The 24639-nt window shown below is 46.2% G+C and overlaps 1 protein-coding gene and 1 long non-coding RNA gene across 7 annotated transcripts in view; one reads left to right on the forward strand and one right to left on the reverse strand.

The window, feature by feature from the left end:
- The window catches only part of COL5A3 (collagen type V alpha 3 chain), a 126566-nt gene that overhangs the window by 92829 nt on the left and 9098 nt on the right, over nucleotides 1–24639 (reverse strand). For 2 of the 5 annotated variants that reach the window (XM_082207720.1, XM_082207724.1), the window contains exons 2-6: nucleotides 9515–9682; nucleotides 9030–9243; nucleotides 7315–7477; nucleotides 3021–3143; nucleotides 787–918 (exon numbers count right to left, since the gene is read on the reverse strand). In XM_082207720.1, coding sequence (XP_082063846.1) covers nucleotides 787–918; nucleotides 3021–3143; nucleotides 7315–7477; nucleotides 9030–9243; nucleotides 9515–9682 — 800 coding nt within the window. Of the gene's footprint in view, nucleotides 1–444; nucleotides 761–786; nucleotides 919–3020; nucleotides 3144–7314; nucleotides 7478–9029; nucleotides 9244–9514; nucleotides 9683–24639 lie in introns of those variants that run through there. The other 3 variants (XM_082207721.1, XM_082207723.1, XM_082207722.1) reach the window with 3 other exon arrangements.
- Nucleotides 14480–22661, forward strand: LOC309522118. Of its 2 annotated transcripts, none has more exons than XR_014214859.1 (3): nucleotides 14480–14529; nucleotides 20730–20827; nucleotides 22383–22661. It is a non-coding gene; the product is annotated as an uncharacterized lncRNA (long non-coding RNA). The 2 variants fall into 2 exon arrangements; XR_014214860.1 differs by having other exon boundaries at nucleotides 20730–20812.

Genomic DNA, 24639 nt, shown 5'->3' on the forward strand with positions numbered 1-24639 from the left:
CCTTTCCTTACTTTTTTCTATACTGTGTTGTATAAGTAAAACCTTTGGGAAATATACCTTTAAAAAATCCAGGCTGCCTAACAGGACAGTGTCTTAAGAGATACTGATTCAAAATATCAAGGTCCAAAGCGATCCATTTTCTTCAGCCTACATTTCTTTATTTACATTTCAACCTGCCTGCCTTGTTCACACCATGATGAAGCCAGCCATAAATCTATGTGAACACTCTCTGTGATTTACCAAGAGGCTACTGTAGCTTCCCATCCATGCAAACGCCCTGCGTTACTCCAGTTTCCTGGGGAAATTTGGCTGATCAAGCTCATCGACTCACGGGCTCATCTCGACTTTGAAAATGACTGATGGTTGAACATCAGGAGAAGACCCATAGGAGACATGACCTGGCACACAGGTGAGGAGAATGTGTCCTCAGGCATGTAAACTCACCTGCGCGTCTGAAGAAAAAGCTTTGTGGCCAACTGGCACCAGTGGAATCAGAAGCATGGAGGTGAGCCCAGAACTCCCGGCTCTCCTAGAGTTCATGACCCCCGAGGCCAGCGGCTGCTGAACATGGTTTTCATGGTTGCCCCTGAGGGGCAGCAACATGTGGACAGAGGAGGCAAGCACTGAGCAGGCAGTTCTGCCTGAAGAACTGCTTGGGACAAAGCAGGAGAAAAGCTGCGAGTTAGGCAGGTTAGGCAGGACAGCTCAGTTAGGTGGGCAGAGGGTTAGGCCAGGAGAGGCTGTGTGTTATTAGGCCAGCAGAGGGCAGTTAGTTGCACTCTCTACCTGGCCGGGGGCCGGAGTGAGCGAGGACGTCTCCGGCGACTCCTTGTTCCTCTTCTTCTTGCCTCTCCCTTTCCTCTTGCCCTTGCCCTTTCTCTTGCCCTTGCCCTTCTTGCCCTTCCTGCGGGGAATGTTCTGCACAGGATTGGGGGGAGGGAGAAGACAGAAGAAGGGAAGGAAACAATGAAGGATGGGGGGAGGGAAAGAGAGAGAAAGCAGACACTTGAGAAAGAAGAGAGGCACTCCACTATTCCCATGGAACACCAAGAGATGCCACCCCCACCCCCAGCCACCGGGAGCCCATTCCCAAGAGACAGGTAGGCAGAGGGGAACAGGGCACACAGAAGAGAGACCCTTCACCCAATAGTCTAGCCCTTGCTTGCTTTGGGGCCAAGATGGCTCGATCCAGTAACAGTTTATACCTGTCCCTTCTGCCCACATACTCACGTTCTGCCTCCATTCCATCATGCCCAGGGCTCTGCTGGATGCCTTTGGGGTCAACCCCATTTTGCCCACTACATCCCACAGGCTGCAGAAGCAATCTCCATCAACCCTCAAGTGGACGATCCAGGCTCATGGCTGGCCCTATTAGCTGTGGGCTTACCAAATGGAACTAAAAGCAGTTCCTGCAAGAGGGGTTTCCACACAGAGTTCTGTTCCAACATAGGATCCAGGCAGAGCAGGGTACTGAGACCTTTCAGTAATTCCACAGGCAGCTGCAGAGTGATGGATGCCATTCTGATCATGATGGGAAGGGTGTAGCCTGGTTCTGGAGATCCACTTTCCCCAGACGACAGATTAATAACTCAGAATAGCTCAGCTGGTCAAGCATGAGACTCTTAATCTCAGGGTTGTGGGTTTGGGCCTCATTTTGGACAAATGATTCATGCATTGCAGGGAGTTGGACTAGATGGCCCTCAGGGTGTCCCTTCCAACTCTACAGGTCTATGATTCTATTATCTCTCCCACATCCCTGAAGTTAGCAGGCTCTGCTCCGTGTTTTGACTGACATTTCAAAGCATGCTGCCATAACTCCCTCCAGTCAATTCCCCTGCCCTGCCCCCATGAGCCCCCTTAAAAGGTCAGACTGCATGAATCCTTCTGTCCATTTAGTGATGCTTATATATGCTCATGCTTTGAAGCTGAGAGCCTGGGGATTTCCCTAGTTGATAACACAAAAATATGTGGCTCTATATTTCCTGACCATGACCCCATCCCATACTGCTTCCATCCCCACAACCCTTGTCAGTGTGTCATAAACGCAGAAGACAAGCAATATCTGGGGAATACCTCAGAGGCCCCCACATTAAGCAGGTCCAGCTCCAGGTTTCAGCAAGGCATGATGATGTACAAAAAAAAAGAGGCCAGTCTCCACATCTCTACCACAGGCTGAATATGCCTTTGCTGTAGCATTCCCAAGTCCTGGCATGGGCTTCTCCTAGCAGGACTCATTGGATGAATCCAGCTCTGCATGTGTATGAAGGCTTTCTGAATCAGCCTAGCATCTCTGGAATTCTGCCACCTCAAGTACCAATATTGGCCCTATGGAACCAGCAGTGCCGGCCCTACCATTCGCCAGAGTGGGGCAACTGCCTCAGAAAGCAGGTGCTGATGATGGAGGGGAGTCAGTGGGAGCAAATCTTGACTTTTAAGAATGGGGGAGGGGAAGCATCCATGGTACTGAGCAAGCCTAATATGTCACATAAGTCACATTCCATGGTCAGGAAAGGTCTTCTTCACTGACTAGGCCAGGGAGCATCGGCGGATGGGTGAATCTGCTGATTCAAATTTCTCCCTGTTTCTTGCTTTTCAGATCTTAAGTTCAGTTCTCTACATTTCCATATCAGTTTGAGAATTATTCTCAAAAAAGGTTCATGAAAATTTAGCAGCATTTTAAGTGCAGATTTTTCCTACTACACACGTTTTTGAATGCAATTTTCCATAACATAAAGCATTTTGTATGTTACATTCATCAATATAGACGTCTATATGCACACTTTACCTTAGTATATGCATTTCTGTACATTGCAGAATTCAGAAGAGGGTGGAGTTCACAGAATGGCTGTTTTTCAGTCCATGTACTATTCCAGAAAGTGTGAATTAAGTAGGCTTGCCTTTAAATGCTGACTTAATCAAACATCTCCCCCAGCCCTAGCTCCTATCTAGGCCTCCAAATTTGGCTCAGCTCTGGGGTAATAGTCACGAAAACAGGGAACCCCTGCACTTTGCTCTCCTACCTCTTCGGGATCCTGGGCGTGCAACACATAGGTGAGCTGTCTGTCGCAATCAGGCATGTAATGCTGACAATAGTGGGCTGCAGCTGCTGGATCCGGCACAATCAGCAGCTGCTGGAGATCACCCTGAAAGGAAGACAGGAGTGGGGGAGTGAACACAGCATGTCAGAATCTTGTTGCAAACATGTGCCCATGTGTACAAACACACACACACACACACACACACACACACACACTGAAAGAACAGGCAGTCGTCGTCAGGGTGTATACGTTTGCATGTACCATCTGCCACATGTCTGTGTGTACGTTTCTACTGCAGTGAGAAGAGAGTGTGGTAAGACTGGAGACAATTAAATGAGACAAATGTGTTTATTTTCTTGGACTGCCTTCTCCTACAACAACTAGTAACTGTGTTATATAACTTGCCCTAAATGCTCAAAGCACTCCACGGGCATTCACTCAGTAATCTTTACAACAGCCTTCAAGATCAGAATAACTATCCCTCTGTTACAAAATTGGGAGAGGGGAGCCTGAAGCCTTACTAGTTACAAAAGGTCACCCTGTGAGTTGGAACTTGGTGAGGTGGGAGAACCATTTCTGCTCTTAACCACAATACCACATCATCTCTTAGGAGGAGGTTGCTCTCTCTCTGCCATGCAAGGATAAGAACTCATAACTTTTCTCCCAAGAACTATGCTGTTTTTAGGTACCACACCTCACAGAACTCTAACCCAGATCCTCCCATTCCAGAAGCCACAGCTTCAGTCAGTTAGCCAGCCTAAAGGATTGGTGAACGCTGACCTTCTCTATTGTTTGCTGCCCATTCAGGCACTCCCAGGCCTTGTCTGGTCCTCAGCCCAACCTTCAAATTGGCTAGAAGCCCTGTGTCCATCTGTCCAGATCAATTCAACCTTGGTCTTGGATATTTTCTTAGCAGGCCTCCTTGCCAGTGTTCATACAGAATTGGCTTCATGAATATCAGACTCTTCTTCCATTTGCCTGACTGCTGATCTCATCCTTTCCTAAATGGACTTTGTAAGGATACAGCACAACAATCCAAATAATCTCCTGTCCACTCGTGGATCACTATCTTTGGACCATGCTCCAGACAGCAAACATTTAGGCAACACAGAACTTTGCACCCAGCCAATGATGGAGCCTGGCAAAGAGCTCTGTATAGTCTGAAAGTCTGCATACTCATATGCCAATGGAACTTAGAGTGCACTAAAAGAAGTCAATCGTCCCTTTTCCCCTTCTTTCTTTTCGTCTGTCTTGTCTGGGACCACAATGCCAACAGCACAGTATGCCAAATTGTTATGACTGTGCATGTACACAAACATGCTTTGAGTTGCAGCTGGACATGCCCCCCTCTCCCTCCACTGGGCCTGTGTGATCCCAGCCAGCCCTGGTGCACAAGCAACATATGCTCCCAATAAATCATCTCATAAAGTATGTCCATTGGGCCTGTTTCCAGCACAGCCCCCGGAACCGCCTGCTCCCACCTGCTCAGCTGGGACCCACAATTACTGTGCTCCCAGCATTCATTTGGAGATGGAAAGGAAGAGCAAGATGGAGAGCACAGGGGGAGGGAGTGAGTCATGGCCCAAGGGTCAGGTAGGGACAGAGAGGGCTGGATCAAGCAAAGGAAGCCCCTCGGTCAAAAAGGAAGTCACAGGGAGGGAGGAGCCGCCAGGACTGGGAGAGTGTCCAGATTCCCAGACACATAAACAAATAGAATCGCATATGCACACATACACACAGAGAGAGAACTTCTGCATACCCAGCTTTGTAAAAATATACACTGAAGACCCTGTGAATGCATATTTACTAAGGCACACGTCTAAAATACCTCCTAGCATTCTGTTCCCATTCACTGATGTCACAGCTCATTCAATCTACTTCCAGCCAAATTGCAGAGTATCCTTTCACATTTTCATATACTACTGTCTAGCAAAAAGCATACTGTGAACCCTCTGTGCATAACCCCCTCCCAGATTTATTCTGTGGGGAGAATAGCCAGTTAGGGTGAGCTTGGGGTTAGGGAGAGTTACAGGGATAGCCAAGAATTTTAATCACCAAAATTGCATCACCAAAAGTCGAACAAGGAGACCCTACTCTCTCACACATTCAGGCCGGCTGCTTACAGAAAGGTGGTTAATATTGCAAATGGGTCATTCAGATATTACAAGCAGGTCTTTAGCAACAGGGGCTTTTAGAAAACATTTTAATTAGTTAGTTAGAAAGTATAAATTTTGACTAAGCATCCCGAAACAGGCAGTGAACACATGCTGAGGAGCCTTGATTGGCCAAGGATCTCTGGCCTTCATCCACCACACATCCAGGGATGTGTACCTGCCCTTCATACTTTCTGTTTACTATGGATAAATGCAAGTGTTGCAGCCGTGAGCATGATTGCTGTGTGGAGTGGTTTTAACTGAAGGGCTGGAGCAAGGAATGAGAGTCCCAGAGTCCCCTTTCACCTAACTAGAATGGAATTTGACAGAAGGCAGAATAGTGACTGCTCGTGAAACTATAGTTCCTGCACTTCTTGTCCTGTTGTTCCTCTCAAGCCCACCCCTCACTGCAGGCTCCCTGGTGCCTTTGCCTGGAGCACTCCGTTCTGCTTCAGGAGGATTAGCTGCATTCCTTGCTGGAGGTAGGAGAGAGGATTAGAGAGAAGTGTGACAGAACAGGCATACAATGTAGCTTTGGAGCATTCCTCCTGGTTCCTTACACACACACAGAGAGAAACAGACAGAGAGAGAGAGAGAGAGAGAGAGAGAGAGAGAGTTTCAGTGAGCCCTCCCACCACATTGCTACCCAACAGACAGTTGCCCCACAGTCCAAAATGGCCACATCCAAACCTTCCAGGCACTCCGTCGCTGCCGCCCAACTCCCCAGAGGCTAATGGCTCTGGGCCAAGGTTTCCTGAGAGCCACTACAAGAAGTGCTTGTTCTTGGCCACCCCCAGGACCCAGCCTAGATGCCTTCAAAGACCTTCTGCCCTCTGACATTTTGTGCCTGGGGGAAGAATGTAGGAGGCGGCTGGGGTTTTTCTCTGCTTCTGGAGACCACTGGAAAAGGGCCAGTGTTGTCCCACCCAGATTTGGGAATCCCTGGGGCGAGGTCGGGGATTTTCTCTCCAGATGAAAAACATCTGCAGCACTTGAAATATTATTATTATTATTATTATTATTATTATTATTCCCCACCCATCTAACTGGGTTTCCTCAGTCAGTCTGGGGGCTTACAGCATATCTAAAAATATAATTAAAAAAACAAAAATTAAAAATTTCCCGATACTAGGCTGCCTTCACAAGTTGTGTAATTCTTTATCTCCTTGACATCTGACAGGAGGGCGTTCCACAGGGAGGACGTCACTAACAAGAAGGCCCTCTGCCCTCTTGGTTTTCCTTTTAAAACTTTATTTCCACTTCTGTTTGGAGAAGGTAAAATATATGGGCACTCATTCCACAAAAGTGCAGAATCTCCTCACTGCAGACAGATACCGCTTCCTCTTCTCTGCCTTCTCCTCGTGCCTTCTTCCCCTGCCCCTTTTTAGGTTCCTGTTTCTGCCTATCCACAGTGGCTCACTTCGTGGGATGGAGGCACATTAATGGCCTCCCAGCAGAAGTGCTGCTGCCATTTACTGGGAGGAGCACGGGTGAAGCAACAGCCAGATTGGGAATATGCAGTCACATCAGTAGAGTCAACCCAGTGCTCCCACCTGTTTGCCCACACAGCCCTGATCTTGTTGCTGCCTTACTCCTCCTCCCCATAAGCAGCCATGACACTACTGCCCGGAGGCTTTTGCTGCAGCTCTGCCCTACCTGACAAGCCATTTTTGCTGCCTATTGTGCACCCTTCCATCACTTACATTATCTCTGGGCTCCCTGTCCTTCAGCTTCACTACCTCTTGGACCTCTTTCCAGTCATAAGGCCTATGTGAGGTTTTAATCCCAGCCAAACTGACAACTGTCCCCTTTCTTCATTTGATCCTGACAGCAAACATTCCTGAGTAGCTGAAATGTTTGCAGACAATATTCTGTGTCATCTCATGAGCTCAGGCAACCCATACCAGAAGTTTCACTGTCACAGTCTCCCATAAGAAACAAAGCTGGCACATAGGAAAGGCCAGATGTTTGGTAGGTTATGCATCCCAACTAGAGTTTTGTTTGTGAAGACATCTGTAGGCAAATATAGACTATCTAATTGACTGGTACACTCTTTGGCAGCAGTTAGAGGTGCATGAAATGATCAAAGAAAGCATTTGAGACTTCTGAACGATCTTTCCTACCTCAAAAACATCTTCATCCAGCCGGCGAGCCGCAAGCAAGGTCACACCATCAACACTGACAATTGGCTGCATGCCTCGCTTTAGGGGAAGTATTGCAGGGTCTTCACAGTCAATACTCAAAGATACATTCCCACCTTCCACACTCAGAGCAATGCGATGCCACCTGCCAGGGGATGGTACAGGTCAGAAAGGTGGGTATTAAGTGGGATAAATAAGGTGCCTGGAAACAGGGCACTGGGGACCTAGAGCATACTCTCATCTGACAGTGGAGTGGACTGACTTTCACCATGTATAGTTCTAGGGGATGTGAAACAGACCCAGAGAGGCCAAGAGAATGAGACTGGAAACAGTGCTATTTGCTGTTGGCATAAAAGAAGCTGTGGGAATATGATCCAGGAGGAGAAAAGAGGCAACACTGAATTTTCACATAAATAATGATTGTTTCCCACATCTCAAAATTCACTTTATTTGTATCCCACCCTGTTCCCAAGGAACTCAGGAAAGCACATGTGCGGTTATCTGTTTTATCCTATAAGGTAGACTAGGATGAGAGAGAGTGACTTGCCCAAGACCACACAGCGAGTTTTTTGAAAATGTACAAGTGGGGATTTGAACCCAGCTCTTCACAGTCCAAAATCTATCCAATACACTAACCCTTTGATATATGGATTTGAACTACTCAGCTAAATCTTGGGCTGAAGATCTCCACTGATAATCACTTCCATGTCATTTAAAAGTTCACATCTCATTTATCCTCACAACATCCCCAAGAGATAGGCTGGGTTGACAGAGTATGTGATAAAGAACTCCCTAAGACCATCCAGTAAAATTAATGGCCCTGGAAAAATGTGAACAAATGTCTGGCATGATCAAACCCAATACTTTATTCACTACTTCACACATACCAAAAGGCATGGTGTAATTGGAGAAGACCACAGGAACAGATATGGGATACGAGAATCATGGGATGGAGATGAGCAGAAATGTCTCACCACAATTCAATGGCATTTAACAAGGAATTATCAAAACAAAGAGTTAAAGTGGATGTGGGGAACATTTGGCCCTCCAGACGTTGCTGGATGACAACTCTCATCAGCTGTGACCATCAACCATACTGACTCCAGCTGATGGAAGCTGAAGACCAGCAACAGCTAGAGGACCACAGGTTCCCCATCTTTAGAAAGTGGAATATTAGGGCTGGGATACCACCTTAGGAAAAATCTGTGTATGTGTGTGCCTGGGGTGTGTCCACAGAGGTGGGGAGTGTCCACTCATTCTTCTTATCTCTGTTCAAGGATTTTAAAAAGGTTTTGATAATTGGCAAAACCTATTTGACTGGAGAGGCTGATGGGAATGTGTGCACAAGGGAATATGATAGAAGCATACAGAAGCTGTCTTTACTGAGTCAGACCACTGGTCCATCTAGCTCAGTATTGTCTGCACGGACTGGCAGGGGCTCTCCATGTTTCAAACAGGGGACACTCCTAGCCCTGGAGATGCTGGGGGTTGAACCAAGAGCTTTTTTTCTGCAAGGCAGATGATCTACCCACTGAGATGTGGCCCTTCCCCATGAGACTTTCATTGTACAACCATCAGCTCTTTGAAAATATATAAGACACGGTAGACCTAAACTGGTCTTCCAGTTGTGTGCATGTGTGCCCAAATCAGATAACAACTTTCAGTGGCTTCTTCCCACTCCACCGATCCCAACTCACTTGCCATCAGCCAAGTTGACTCGGCGAAAGTGAGGATAGTCCTCAGGCACTGGGTGGCCAAGCTGGTCTTCATAGAGGAAGACCGGAGACCGTCCGATCTCTACACCAAGTTGCTGTACTCCCCGCTCATCATATACAGAGAGCAAGAACGACTGGCTTCCTTTGACAGCTCGCAGAGTAGCCAGTATTGAGAAGTCCACTGGGAAGGAGCCATCTGCAAGGGAGGAAGGCAACGCATCATGACAGTGAGAACTGGGAAGGAATTAGAGAAAACAGTACTGAAGTGATGGTATAAGAAATGGAAGGTATTGTGCAGCAGATGGGGAGAAAATGGGATGGGAAGTTGGAAAAATACAAATTCATGTACTGAAATATATGTTAACTTTTGAAAATTTAAACAAAAAATATTACAAAAAAGGCTCACTGTCTGCCCATCAGCTTTGATGCAATACACAATCCAATGAGTTTTCATGCTCCACCCTTACCAGGAAAGAGCTGTTTAGTTGGGGCGCTGAAATATGTCTGGTTCTCTAGGCGGAAGGCAAGATCACTTTCATCAGAGCCATTTCTCTGGGTGCAGATACCAGCAGCGATAGAGACCCCATTTTTGCCCTCTCGCACACCAAACGCCTGGAGCACATCCACAAGGCCATCTGGAAGGGAAGAACAGGACACAGTTACCCCTTGCCCACAATACAAAGTCATATCTGGGGGGGAGTAAGGGCAGTCCCCACTTCTGTGCCCAGACAGGTCACTTTTCTTCTATGAGATGAGAAAGCCTTGCCACACACCATAAAGATGATGTGTTTGTTGAAAACAATAGCACCTGCTTAGCTAGAGGTAGATGTGGGATCAAAAAGGAAGTGTTTGGACACCATGGGAACTGAAACCCTTTCCATGCCTCTCTTACATTTCATACTTCTCCCATCGTCCTTGACCACTGGCCATGCTGTCTGGGGCTAAAGGGAGCTAAACTCCAAAAACTTCTGGGTTCACCTGAAACATTTTGGGCTTTTGATTTGGTGATGGAAAAACAGGAGATTCCTCCCCTCCACCTTAAGAGTCCTTAAGCACCCATACTAACTTTATAAAAACACATATTGTCTTCCTAATAATTTGCATTTATTTACTATTACACATAGGCATTTAGAGATACAGAAGCAAACACACAGGCAGACAGTATTTGTCCCAAAGCAGCACCAGCATCTTAGGTATCTCTTGACGTTCCTTCCAAAGTCATAATGGCCACCAAGGTGAACGGCTTTAAAAAAGAATTAGACAAAATCATGGAAGAGCAGTGGCAGGAGAGGATCTTCTCGATTTTGTAACTTCGTTACTAGAGAAGTTGCGCTGGTTCCCTCTTTGCTGTCCTTCCACCAGTGGGTAAAGACCTTTCTATTCCAACAGGCCTTTGGGAACTGACTATTTTTGAGGAAAGGGCTCTTTTTATAGTATTTTAATTCTATTAGTGTTTAATTACATTTTTATGATAGTCTTTTCTGTCTTTTTAGCTTGTTCTATTTTATCTGTGTAAGCTTCCTTAAGTTTCAGACTGGGGAAGAGGCGGGATATAAATTAATATCATCATGATCATCTACCTCCACTGTCAAAGGCAGTATGCCTCTGAAGACACTGTGAGTCACGAGCAAGGAGAGTGCTGTAGCACAGAGGTGCACATAAACATCTGGTGGGTCATTGAGAAGAAATGGATGGTGAACTAGACTGGCCTTTGGCCTGATCCAGGAGGGCTCTTCTTATGTTCTTAAGATGGCCTTATTCAATAACAGCCATATTGCACATTAGAGACCATCATTCCCCAACAACAACAAAGCCATGCCAAGTCTAGCAGAACGGCATGGCTCAGAGCACCATCACATTGCCATGCCAGCTCTTCCATCATCTCCGTCTGCTGTGCAGATGGGCTGATGGCTTGCATGCACTCAGCTCGTGGCACATGTGACTTGCGGGGGCTGGATGAATGGGGGGAAATGCATCTTATTCCTAAAATATGCCATGTGGCAACATGCCTTCAAATTCCAATAAACTAAGGAGTCTAAACAGAATGTCATACTTTTAATATGGATAACTTAATATGGAACAATAATTACCACTTCTGTTCTATGCTCACTATCAATAATCATGATAGAAACCCCACTGTGTACGTTAATTCACACTGAATGGGAAGGGAAGTGGGGGGAATTCTGCACCTTTTTGTCATTCTGCATCTACAAAATGAAAAAGGCAAGGGAAACTACTTCACAACCACCATTTTTGAGAATGGATTCCATAGTGAGGATGGAAGATGTTTGAAAATCCAGAAAGAAAACAGGACTGGCCTGGGTTGAAACTTAAGCAGCACATTTACATTTATTCCTGTGCCTTCTGCTTCATCACAAACTAGTAGAAGTTGGAATTCATCAGTCAAACAGACCATATAACTTTTCCCCTGGAGCTTTCCAGACCAGTGACAGCATATGGATGACTCATGGCAGCCTGGGCTCTGGCCTGATCCAGTGAATGCCTGTGGAAGCCAATCTCACCATGGCCTTAGGATACAGGTTCTGTCGAGCCATTCTTGCCATCACTGGCTACCTTCCCAACATGTAGGCATCCTTAGCATTGGCAGCGGTTAAAGGGATAACACAACATCCTGCTGACCAGAGTGCCTTCCTGGCCAATAAAAACCAGCCTGATCCATAGGCTTGCCGCACTGTGGGTGTGGGATGAAAGGAAACTAAGACATGTAGACCCAAGCCTTAGAAAATTTGTATATGGCAGACCATGTCAGCCCAGCAACAGTAGTGTTGGTGGTCTATTAGCTGGCACATTTAAGACTTGCATGTCCATTATCTGTTATACTCAACAGCAGCGGCAATAGCAGAGCTTCTGCAAATGGCAGCATCGACTGTGTGGGCAGCATTTTGCATTCACCACAATGTGCCAGACCTAGTATCACTCTGGGGCATTGTTTGGAGGCTGGCAGCCAATATATTTTTCTGTGTAGAAGACACCCCCATGTATAAGATGACCCCTATTTTTTGAGCCCAAAATTAAGACATAAATATTTTAAACACCAAACTGGACAATTTTTATATTTTATTAAATATTCAAAACACCGGTATATTTAGTACAGTATATTTAAACATCAAACAGTGAGGCAAGCTGTGTAATGGCGGCTGCTCCTGTCAGCTCAATGTAACTCCACTGTAGCTGCAGCTCCAGCTCTCCCACCTGTGTGTTGCACTTTTGACTCAGTATTTACGGTATGTACCATATCTACTCCATGAGCACCAGCAGATGTGGACGCTGATCAAGGAGCTGCGACTGCCAGAGCTGCCTGAGTGAGTGCGCTTGGGGAATGGGGGGTCTGGGTAGCCAGGGGGCGGCTGAGGGAACCAGGTGGATAGGACAGTGTCCGGAGTGGGGGCTGCAGGGTTTGTCGTGAGACCAATAGTGAGGGGAGGCTAGGGGGAAAGAATATGGATGGTGGCATGTATTTATTTATTTATATATTTAATTGCAACATTCTGTGTATAAGACAACCCCCAATTTCAAACTTAAAAATTTTTTGGGGAAAGATTGTCTTATACATGGAAAAATACAGTATTTGGATAAAATTCTACAAAGTGGTCCTCTTTTTCCAGGGACGGGATGGGCCTAAGAAAAGAAAGATCTCACAAAAGTTCTCAGAAACTTGTCTTCTTGGAAATTTTGGCTCACGTCCAGATATAACCCACCGGAACTGGCAAACCACTGACTGTGACCACCGGTACTGGCAAACCACTGACTGTGACAGACATCTTCTGGAATGCAAGAGACATTCTGCATCTTTCCTAAACTGGGAGAATCCCAGAAACCCAGTTTTCATTATTATTAAAAGTGTATCAGTTGCAGGTATTTTAAAGCAATATAGGCTTGCTGAAGACCAAGATCTCTAGATGCTCAGAGGGATAGAGAGAGAGATGGTGCATCCAGACCTTTGATGGTTTGGGCTGGGATTCAGTTGCATACTGGCAAATTTAGATTGTACAGTTCAAGTTGATACTGAGCTCTTGCTCAACAAACCCATTTCCCGAAAAGATGGGACTTCTGTGATGAGGAAAGCGGTGGGAAATTGCATTGGAAAGCATGGCATAATGCTTGTTTTGATGTAACGTCACCTAGCCTCCCTGCAAACAAAGAAGGATGACTGCTCTATAGATAAGTCATCTGGAAGCACCCAAAGGCATTAATGGAATCCCCCTGTCACTTCCAACTAACCTTCTCCCTTTATCCTGTGTTAGGCAACCTCTTTCTTGGTGTTCTCTGGTTCCTATAGCAACCAGAGCCACTATTCGGATGGCCTCTCTTCCAACAGGTGGGCATGCTTCCTGCCTTTCAACCTTTGTATATATTTTTTCAATGTACTGAGAAGTGAAAAAAAATGGCAGTTTCTTCCACACAAAGGGGTTCCAGCAAACTCCCGGCACAGGGGGATTTGAGTCAACCTCCCTCATTCTGACAAAGTTCTTCATAAGGTTATTTCCTCAGTTATTAGTGGGCTGCTCATACAAGGTTTTTATTTTATTTTAAGTTTTTTAGCTTTTAAAAAGAAGCCTACCTGTGGTTTAAGCAAAGAGTTAAGGAACTAACAAATAATGTACCAATAAGTATGTTAAGTTAATTAAGGCACCAGCTTTAACATCAACCCCTCTGAGTTATTGCTGTCACAGAATTTAATCTTTTGACCTGTGTTAGATTAAAGGCAGACCCTCCAAGTGTCCCTATTTCCCTATTTCTCCTGATTTAGAGACGCCGTCCCAGTTTCTGATTTGATTCCAGAATGTCCCGTTTTTCTTTAGGATGTCCCTATTTTCCTTGGACAAATGTTGGAGGGTATGGAGTTACCCAACCCCCGAGCCATCTGAAGGAAATCCTGTAGAGGAAAGTTTTTTAAATGTTTAATGATCTATTGTATTTTTATATATGTTGGAAGCTGCCCAGAGCAGCTGGGGCAACCCAGTAAGATGTGTGGGGTATAAATAGTAAAATTATAATCATGGGATGGGACGTCCCTATTTTCATCGGAGAAAAGTTGGAGGGTATGTAAAGGGAAATAACAGAAATATCTAGAAAAGTAACTTTCAGTTTATTTATTTTTCATTTGAATCAAAAGATTATACTTAAACACACACATATATTTGAAGGACTAAAGCAATGTCCAGAATGCCTGTGTGTGTGTTTCTGTGGCTTCCCTTGGCCTGGATGCTTTATACTAAGGGATGGCACAGGATGCCACAATTCAAAGTAATGTGTTGGGTGCCACGGGTCATTTGTGGGGCCTATCTTTTTCTTGCGTTAGAATTCCATCCCTCAGAGCTGTGTCCATATTTAATTTTATATATTTCAACATCCCAGTAAGGCAGCCTAGGGTTGCAATTGTGTTGTTGTTGTTGTTGTTTACACACTGCCTTTTCCCCTGACAGGACCTCACAGCATCTTACAGATAAAATGAGAACAGGTAAAAGCATAGAGGAGGAAATCATTCAAATACAATGTCAGGGAGCGGGAGAGGTGAATGTCCAGCCACCGCCTGTCCATGTGGACAGGACAGAGCTAGGCAGAGAAACCTGGCATGGCATGAAGCAGCTTCCAAGGCCACACCGTGAGTATATAGCTGATATGAATTGGAAGTGCCGACCCTCCAAGTGTCCTTATTTTCCAGGGAGATCCCTGATTTAGAGAAGCCATCACAGCTTCTGATTTGATCCTGGAATGTATTTTCCTTGGAGAAATGTTGGAGGGTATGGTGTTATCCGACCCCCAAGCCGTCTGAAGGCAGCCCTGTATAGGGAAGGTTTTTAATGTTTGATGTTTTATTATGTTTTTATATGTGTTGGAAGCCGCCCAGAGCAGCTGGGGCAACTCAGTAAGATGTGAGGGGTATAAATAGTAAAATTATAATCATGGGATGGGACGTCCCTATTTTCATCAGAGAAATGTTGGAGGGTATGGAAGTGAAGGATTTGAGAGCTCATAGTACATGCTCTTAACCACTACCCTCCTTCCTCTGGGGGCCTGTATAGAGAAGGATGAGTGTTAAATTGCCCACATAACCAAAGGAAAGCAGAGCACAAGTGCATAAGTCTGTGAAAGCAGGAAGGTGCCCCATGAGGAGGCCTGGGCATTTATTACAGAGGCAAATTCTGCCTGTGTTTCACACACACATACTCCTAGGCTAGCCTATGTGTGTCCGTTGGTCCAGGGGTGAGAGAGAGCAAGGCTCTGTAACAGGGTTACAGCTAAGACTAAGAGGGGGAGGCAAAGGAGGAGTCGTGTCCATTCTCTTCCCCTCCTATGCATAGAAGCCAGGGCTCAGCCAAGAAAAAGCCAAGCTGCATTAAAGGAAGGAATGCATTTGTGCATATGCGGAGTGCGCTGACAATCTATGCACAGCCTCCATCCATCAGGAAAGGGCACAAGGGCTGGTCTGGCAGAGAACCATATCCTAGCTGGCAGACTTGAGCACCTCAGGCACCTCCCATGGCTCTGGAACCGAACACCACAAAGAGCCTTGTGGCTCCTTAAAAGCTAATAAATTGGTTATGGAAATTAAACACCTCCCCTCAATCGCTCACTGTGGTTATAAAAAGCTGTCTGTGGCAGTTTCTCAAGGAGGGAAGGTCCTACCATTTCTCCCCCTCCCTTCAGAATTAAGTCTGGGTCTGTTGTGTGCTTCGCATACTGACAAGAAGGTCTGTTTCACTTGATTCAAGCATTTTTAATGTTTGTCTTTTTTAAGGGTCCTTGTAGCAAGAGAACTGGAGGTTTCGCATGCACCACCCCCACTTGAGCTGAGAAGAGCTTCCACAATGGTCGGGATGGGTGAGGAGGCTGCAGAAAGATTTCCTTGGAGGTTAAAAAATGGTTTCTTTCCCTCTCTCTCTGAACAAATTTTCTAACCTTTGCTGGGAATTGTGTGGGGAGTTCTAATACACCATAGTCTGTCCACTCAGTCCTTTTCCACCAAATTCTTTTTGCCTCCTGCATTGGGATGGGAACATGGAACCTCTGACCTTAGAGAAGCCACAGCTCTGTCCCATCTCCCATGCTCCTTTGACCTAGTTCTAAGATCCTGCTTCCAGCTGACAATGCTCCCAATGGACTTATTGTCTCCGCTCTGCTGCTCTCTGCCCACCCCCGTCACCATTCCCTGTCCAAGCAAAGCATTCAATAGGATTTCCACGTTACCTTCCCACATTAGCAGCCACATGCTGGGATGGCAACTGGGCATGATGGGGATGTGCGGGGGAGGCTTGTTTTCCTGCCATCCCATTTGCACACAGAAATTCAGTGGTGGAAAATGTGACCTTGGGAGCTGAGCATCTGCAAACAATCTCTTGTCCCTCTCTAAATGTCACCAGCAACCCACTGCCAACAAAGGCTGGTTTCAGGGAGCCCCAAGACAGGAGAATGTAGGAGTTTGGGAATAACGCAGCATGCCTACATTGCAGTTAGATGTGCAAAATCAAAGTAGAATCCCACCTATAGAGTGAAATTCTATAAAATAAACTGACACACGCAACAGAATGTGGCCTGGATGTACAGTTCTGTTTTATATGAAACAGATTTCACGAGTTAGAATTGTAGAGTTGGAAGAGACCCCGAGGGTGATCTACTATTTCAATGCCCTTCCCTGTTTCTTTTTAAACTCCTTACACATAGAAAGGTAGCCTAGACTGCTGCTGAGCAAATTTTCTACTTGCAGGGATGTTCTTTTTTTAAAGCCACACAAAACAACATAGGAAACATTCAAAAATGTGATTTCCTCACCACCAGTCTGAAGTTGTACAACTGAGCCCATTACACAACACAGGCTACTGCCTGTTTTGAATGCAGGCTTAGCCTGAGCCCAGTGGGAACTGATTGGCCAGAGTGGAACTAAGACCACATCCAGCCAGCACAAGTACTTCAACAGCAGCTTAATGCCTATGTAGTTCTGTAGTTATGCTGGGAGGAGGACAAGGGGAAACTGGGGGAAGATGAAGACCTTTCCCTGCTCCTGCAAACACACTCCTTTCCTAGGGATCTGCTGCCTACAATAGAAAGAACAGCTTCACAGCTAGCATGCAGAACAAGAAAGAACTCTGCAGTGCCCTCCCACAGTCTCCTTTGAGGTGGAAAAAAGTAGGGAATGGATTTCTGCACAAAACCAATAACTTTGTACAGGCATCTACTCCAGAATAATTGATTTACTGCTCTTCTCCTCCATCCTTTAACAACCACCATGCATTAACTGGCAGCTGCAGCTGTTACATCTCCTGACTCCTTCCATAAATGAAGCTCATTCTTTCCCCCATCTCTTGTGACCAGCAGGACTTTTAAGTTTCTCCCACAGTCGGCAGTGGAGGAAGGTAAGCCAGCAGAGGAACAGGGGCAAAAGAGGGATGGAATTCGAGGCAGGCCCAGCCTACCCGGTTATTTTAAAGAGGGGGAACAGGCTACCTAGCAATTTTCATTTGGGAGGAATTCAACATCACGCTAAACCTATTGCTCCATCACTGCAAGAATTTCTGCTTGCCTGATGGAACAATCTGCCCTGTTCTCCCATGTGTGCTATTCCAGGGGTTACCCTGAACCTCTGCAGAGCCAATTTGGGAGGGTGCAGGGCAAGGAGAGGAAGAAGTATTGGTGCACTAAGAGAAGTCTTTGCATAGGCTTCTGCTGGCAGAGCTCATGAGTTGAATCCCACCCATATTTTCCACTCCTGTAGCAGAAAGTGTTCTGGCTGCAGCCTCATCACATACAATGGCAGGTATAGGAACTGCCCATTAATGAGAGGCTGCCCCACCCCAGCCTTGAGACTACAAAACCCATGATTCAGTGCAACTGTGTGTGATGCACATGTGCACAAAAAACAATGAGGGTGGTTCAACAGAAACAAGCAATTGACAATATTGAAAGAATGACAGTGTGCTTACACGGCTAACTAAAATTTGAACAGGCAGATAGATTTCCCACGGAAATCCGTTTCTTAGAGCCAGCAAAGGGGGATTGAAAATGGAATTCTGCCCATAAAGTTTCACACATGCCTTCTGAATTAATCCCTAATGCGGTTTGCCTTTGTTCATGTTAAAGTAAGCTGAGATGGATACATTCTGTGTGCCAGTGTTCCAAACACAAAGAGATGTGAACAAGATTTTTTGTTTCCATCTAATAAACAAGAGTTGTACAAAATCTCACATCAGAAGCCAAAGGGGAGAAAAAACTGAGGGCTAGTTCAGCAGCTCAGGAGTGCGTGCTCATGTGAGCAAGCATGCAATATAAGCCAAGAGTTCATGGATCTTGGCTGCAAGAACATCTGCAATCTGGAAAGCACATTTTTCCAAAGTTCTCAGATTGGAGAAGTTGCCATGGTTAAGATCTATGAGCTTCTGACTCACATGACACAGTTTCTCATGCAAGTACACACCCAGAGACGGTGAGAAGGGCTCACACAAGCGTGCGAGACAAATATCACCCAACCCGACTATGTGTCTGAGACCACAAGAGAAATGAGATTGTGGTTCAGAGCAACCTGCCATTTAGATCAGGAATATTCTAGGATGATTGGTGGGAAATCAAAACCACAGATACCAGCCAGGCTCCATTCTGAGTTGGCTGCAAATGTCATTGACTGTCTCTGCTGAGAGCATCTGAAATATTGAACTAAAAAGGCTCCAATTTTTAAAAAAACAAAACCTGTAATAAAACAGATTTTTAAAATCTGAAATAAGTTCAATAAAGCATTTTGTTCCAGATCTCACTGTTATAGCCCAAATAAATAGCCCAAACCTGAGCCTCCATGTCTATGCTACTCCTCAGACTACCAGATGCTGAGTTTCATTCTATTAGCTTCTAGCTAACAGATGTCGCCGTTGCTTACGGGTAGAAGAACTTTGAATGGCATCTGCACTTTCCAAATGAAGTTCCAGGGAAGCTTATCAGGGTCCCATGGCAAGATGATCTTTAAAAGAGGTCCAACCTTCTCCTGAAATTCAGTCACAGGGAAGCACAGAGTATGCCTGCATGGAGCCACTAGCCACTTAGTCTTCAGCTGCCTCCAACCAAATCTCCTGCAATGACATGTGCAAAGAGTCCTTGGCTGGCAAATCGAGGAAATGTTTCCCAGTGGGTAGGGAGTTTGAAAACCACAGGGCTAAATGGACCCAGCATCGCTTATTCTGTGTCTTTATCATTCCCCCACAATGTTTTTGGATAACATCGGGCAGCAAAAAGCTCTGAATTGGATTTGAATGCAAAAGTACATGTGACATGGGAGGTCCATGACTGGATCTCCAGACATCTTTTTAAGCTGAAAAGAAGGCATAGGAGAATGCAAAAACCGGATCTGGGCCATCACACTGAGGAAAGGTGGCTTAACCCTTCCTCCAGCGCCATTTCCCTGATCAAAATTGTTCCCCAAGCTCACTTCTAGGCCCAGCAGGAACACAAGTACCTATACTGTGCCCATTGCCTTCCCCCCTGGGGCTAACAGCAGTTCAGGAAGGTGAATTTCAGTCAGGAAAATGGCAAGGGGGGCAGGATTAAATTCCCTCTCCTTTTAAAAAAGACGTTGGAAAGCTAAATAAGGGATCTCCCTCTTCATCTGCAATTTGCCCTGGTGTGCATCAAAAATGTGGAGAAGGGACAGGGCTAGGGTCAGGATGGAATGAAGGATACTAGGAAAGCTTGGGTGGGAAGGAGGAGGCTTATTCACAAAGCTGCAGCCTGGGAGCTGAGGAGGAAACGATGAACCGCAAGTGGCTTGGAAAAAATGCACTGTGGGTGGTCTCTGGCTGCTTGTAGGATCCAGCCCTGACCTGCTCTGCCCCAAACTGAGATGATCCCAGGCCCCGCCTCATGTAGTCAGGATCTGATCCCAAGGAACATAATGTGCTGGTACCAAAGAGAGGAATGCAGGCAGAAAGCCCCACCAGGCTGCAAGTCTGAGGCCTAGCTCTCAGGGAAATAATAAACCTGTGTCATCTGGGCTGGGCTGCTTCACAGTGCAGATACGGGAGGAGACTTACATATTTCTCCTTCGTACAGAAGCAGGGAACAAGGGAGAGGAAAGTTATTGCTTACTCTTCTCACCAATTGTTTGGGGTTCTTGCTGTTCTGCAAGGAATTTTTGCTAGTATGAAAGGCCAGATAATCAATAAGATTCCTCCCTCACCTGCAGGTTGAAGTGGCTCAGCGCAAACTAGGCTTGAATGGAAGTGATGGATGATAAATTTAGATTCCCAGTCGACTAACTGTGAAGAAAGGGTGTGCACATAAGTCAGTACTGACCACAGGAGAAAAAACCATCACTATGATGAAGAAAGATCAGTTTTAGGTGGGGGAAAGCCACCCCTCCCCACAACTCTGCCTGAACAAGATAGCTATAACACCTTGTTTGTCTCTTAGGTCTGCTCTTTGAACAACCCTCACACTTGATTTATTCATTAACTCCTATCTCTTTTTTCCAACAGAAGATTTTAAGGTGGCTAATAAAATAAATATGCATGCAATACAATAGGCCAAGCAGGCCAGTGGAACAGTATCTTCTAAACTTTCTCCCATTCAGAGTAGCTGGCTTCTCCATGGACAATACAAAATGGCTGGCTGACCAGTGGAAATGGGTTTTCCTCTGCTAAGCTGCATGTAGCCCTAACTCTCTTCTCCTCATTATCCTAGGAATTTCAGCACCACTATTTCCACCCCCATCACCTCTTGTACCCAAGATCCAATTGAAGCTACAGAGTGGAGTATGCAAAGATGTGAGTCCAATTCAGGTATCACTAGTAGTTAGGGTGGCGCTGTGGGTTAAACCACAGAGCCTAGGACTTGCCGATCAGAAGGTCGGCGGTTCGAATCCCCGTGATGGGGTAAACTCCCATTGCTCGGTCCCTGCTCCTGCCAACCTAGCAGTTTGAAAGCATGTTAAAGTGCAAGTAGATAAATAGGTACCACTCCGGCGGGAAGGTAAAACAGCATTTCCGTGCGCTGCTCTGGTTCGCCAGAAGCAGCTTAGTCATGCTGGCCACATGACCCAGAAGCTGTATGCCGGCTCCATCAGCCAATAAAGCAAGATGAGCACCGCAACCCCAGAATCAGTCACAACTGGACCTAATGGTCAGGGGGCCCTTTACCTTTATAGCTAGATCCTATAATGTGCTGATGATAGAATCACTTGGGATATAGGTGTAAAGAATAGGAGGAGGAAGCTGTTAGATCAGCTGTTTGCTCACAAGAAAGCTGTTCAGCCAGGTAAGGAAGGGCAGGGCTGGAGAGATGCTACAAGGTTCCAGACCCTCCTGGTGGCTTATAAGCCTCAGAGGGAGCCACAGGAAAGGAGAGAGGGGAAAGCTCCCCTGTGTGTCTGGCTACTTCCATTACTTAGCAAAGTAGCAGGATTGCCTGGTGATGGTCCCTGCAGAAGTCAGGAGCTATAGATTCCTGGGACAACAGAAATTGTGCTACTGCAGACCCCTCGGGTAGAGGAGTACCAATGAGGATGATTCCGTTATCCAAGCATTCCTAGTGTGATGAAGGATCCAGCAACAGGAGAGGAGCAAATACATAAACATTGGAGGGGGGCATGCAACAGACATAAAATGGTGCTAATTTTCAGCACACAGAAGCTTTTCAACACTGATTAAATGAAAGAGGCCTAGGGACCATCCCTGCCCCCAGGTAATGAGTGTCCCTGGCTCAGCTTCAGGGGCTGCTAGATACACTGACAAGTTACCAGCTCAGGCAGCAACAGCTCCACTGGAGGAAAAACAATGGAAAAGGGGACAGGCCAGCCAAGTCTTCCTCCACCGGATACATGGGCCATGGAGCTCCAGCCAGAGCCCTTGCCTGCCAGATGTTCACAGCTGGGCGTATGTCCCCATTGGCTCATCTACACAACCTGCCAAAATCTGGATTTTCCATTCCCAGCAGTAAAAGAAGATAAATTCCAGGGCAACCCCTGAGCCAATGATGTCAAACCTGTAAGCACCACCTACTGCTGCTGCATGTTATTGAATCTCCTTCCCTGAGCACAGGTGACCTCCCGGGTGACCTGTCCATGGTGCTGAACAATAAGTGGTGCAGCCCATGGGAACCATCCTAATATTAGAAGCAGGTGGAAAGCTGACTCAGAACCAGCAAGAAGCCAATTTGTCTGCAGTGGCTGCCTGGAACAACTGCACAAACAGGCACCCCAATGCAGAGAGATGTGCAAAACACAACACAGTCTCACCAAACACAGAATCATTCACCTCATTCCAGAACTAGAAAATATTCCAGTTTCCTCAGAAGCCAAATACAAAAAACATTAACTTATCCGTACTGTCTAAACAGATAAAACCCTCCAGTATAAAGCAATGATAACAAACTGTTCTGGGAGAATATGAAGGGGAAAGCTGGTGACTTTTGGATTAGAGAATCAACCACCACTGCAGAGAAAATGAACGTTGTCCTGGTGAGTACAAATGTATGAGTGGAAAGTCAAGGTCCAAGTCAGCAGTAGGAGGTCCATCTTGTCATCTGTTCTAAGCAGCAGCAAGTGCCATTATCAGGAACCTGAACAGGCATTTTCCCACCATGTTATTATTAATAATAAAAATGGAATGGAATGGGCAGGAAGCCATGTGCAAGGACTTCTGCTTATTCAAAGGGGCTTTCCCCACTCTCCTTCCCCCATGAGCCCCAATGCCCCATGAAATTGGCTCAGTGGGGAACAGAAGAACCCCCAGAGCAAGAGGGGGGTCATTTTATCTGACAAGCAGAAATGCTTGCACTAACAGAATGTTTGATATACCACAACACTGAACATTTCCCAGAATTACATGCATTTCAGCAAGTAGTATAAGCTAGTCTTGGGTATGATTTTGTCCATTCTGCTAAATTTTATTTTGTTTCTCTTGCTGCTTCTGCTACTTCATTTCTGTGATGCTCTGTATTTCTACTGGTTTTTATTATATGTTGCCCTGAGGGTTTTTACTGAAGGGCAGCACAGACATTTTCAAAATAAAGAAACTGCATGGCGGTGATGATAGTTAATAACAGCAGCAGCAGCAAATTATATCCATCATGAACTTCCAATATACATGACAACTGAGGGTTTCAGAAGCTAAAACAGATAGGCCCCCATCCCCAAGGAGCTTACAATCTACATTTCAATAGTGAGGAAGCATCAGTAGGGGAGAAGAGACAAAAGCCACAAGGAAACACATACTGTCAGAGCTGCTTCCAGATCCCAGCTCACAGAGGATCACGCTAGCCAGCGTCCACTTTATAAAAGTCTTTATTGAGTTACAGTTTCCATTTCCAAGCTGCAGCGTGCAGCTCTACGTCTTAGAAGCTAGACCGGCGAAGCTCCGTCTGAGTCCCCGCCTCCTGTACACCAACTTAATACTCTAGCCTTACTCCACCTCTTCCGCCTTTCCTTTCTTCTCTGGGTCCCTCTGCCCCCTGTGGTCTCTTCCTTCCTGGACTCTTCCGACGCCGACCCCCCGGACCCTTCTCCCTCTTTGCGGCGGGCTTTAGGACCTGGCTCCCTTTCCGGGCTGCTTACTGTGCCGCCTTCCTGCGCATTTGAACTTGGCGCGCGCGCCCAACTTTTCACCTTCCTCTTGACCGTTTCCTCACTCCCCGATGGAGGTGTGGCCAATCCTGACTCAAGCCCTCCGGCCTGTGGCGAGTCACCGGATCCCGATACCTGGGACCCTTCCTCCCTACTGCGCTCTGGTGGGGAAGCTGGCCCCGATTTCCAACTGCTGCTCTCTGAGTCCCCTCTGGTCCCTTCTTCCTGGGGTGTCCCCCTAGGTGCCCCCCTTGCTCTGACCACTGGCGCTCCTTTCTGTGAATCTTCCGATTCACTGGAAAGACTCGGAGATCTCGGGCCGCCGTCATTGCTCATGTTTCCTTCGTATTCCTCCCCTTCGCTCTCTGTTTCCTCCCTTTCCTGTGCCTCAGCTCCTGAACCCCTGACACATACAATACCTCTTGATATTTTACAGCTTGCCTTTTGAAACATGCCTTTTCAGTCATGGCACTGCAGTGGAAAGCTATAGGCACTCACAAGCTATAGGCACACTTCATCCCAGCCACATGAGCATATTGATGCACTGAGTTACACTTAGAAAAGGCAGATGAAGCAGTGAAGTTTTTGTTTGGAAGCCTCTCAAGCTTACCCCCATGTGTCTGTTATATAGCTGGAAAATGCAACATTCTGCCCAGTACAAGAAAAGCAGAATATTTGATTGCAGTGGACAACAGTTTATGAAGCACTGTTCCATATAAACACATGTCTATCCATGCCTTTCTCTCTCCCACACAATAGAGGTTAGAAGAGCCCTGTGTGGCCAGCTAGCACATAATTTTCAATCCTTTCCTCCATCTCTGCGATCCTTTGGCCCTGTGACTGCCAACTGAAACCCACTGCCAAGAGTGGCTAGCAACAATTAACGTATGTCTGGTGTTTGACACGCCTGGCTGCCTTTCTAATTGCCAGTGCCAGAAATGCATAGAGATCCTGGGGTGTGGAGCAGGACCACTGTCTTAGTTCTTAACATTCAGCTTAGTGCTGGTTTCAGTTTAGTACTGGAAGCCCAGG

Source organism: Podarcis vaucheri (assembly GCF_965113315.1).
Source record: "Podarcis vaucheri genome assembly, chromosome: 2".
Classification (NCBI taxonomy): domain Eukaryota; kingdom Metazoa; phylum Chordata; class Lepidosauria; order Squamata; family Lacertidae; genus Podarcis; species Podarcis vaucheri.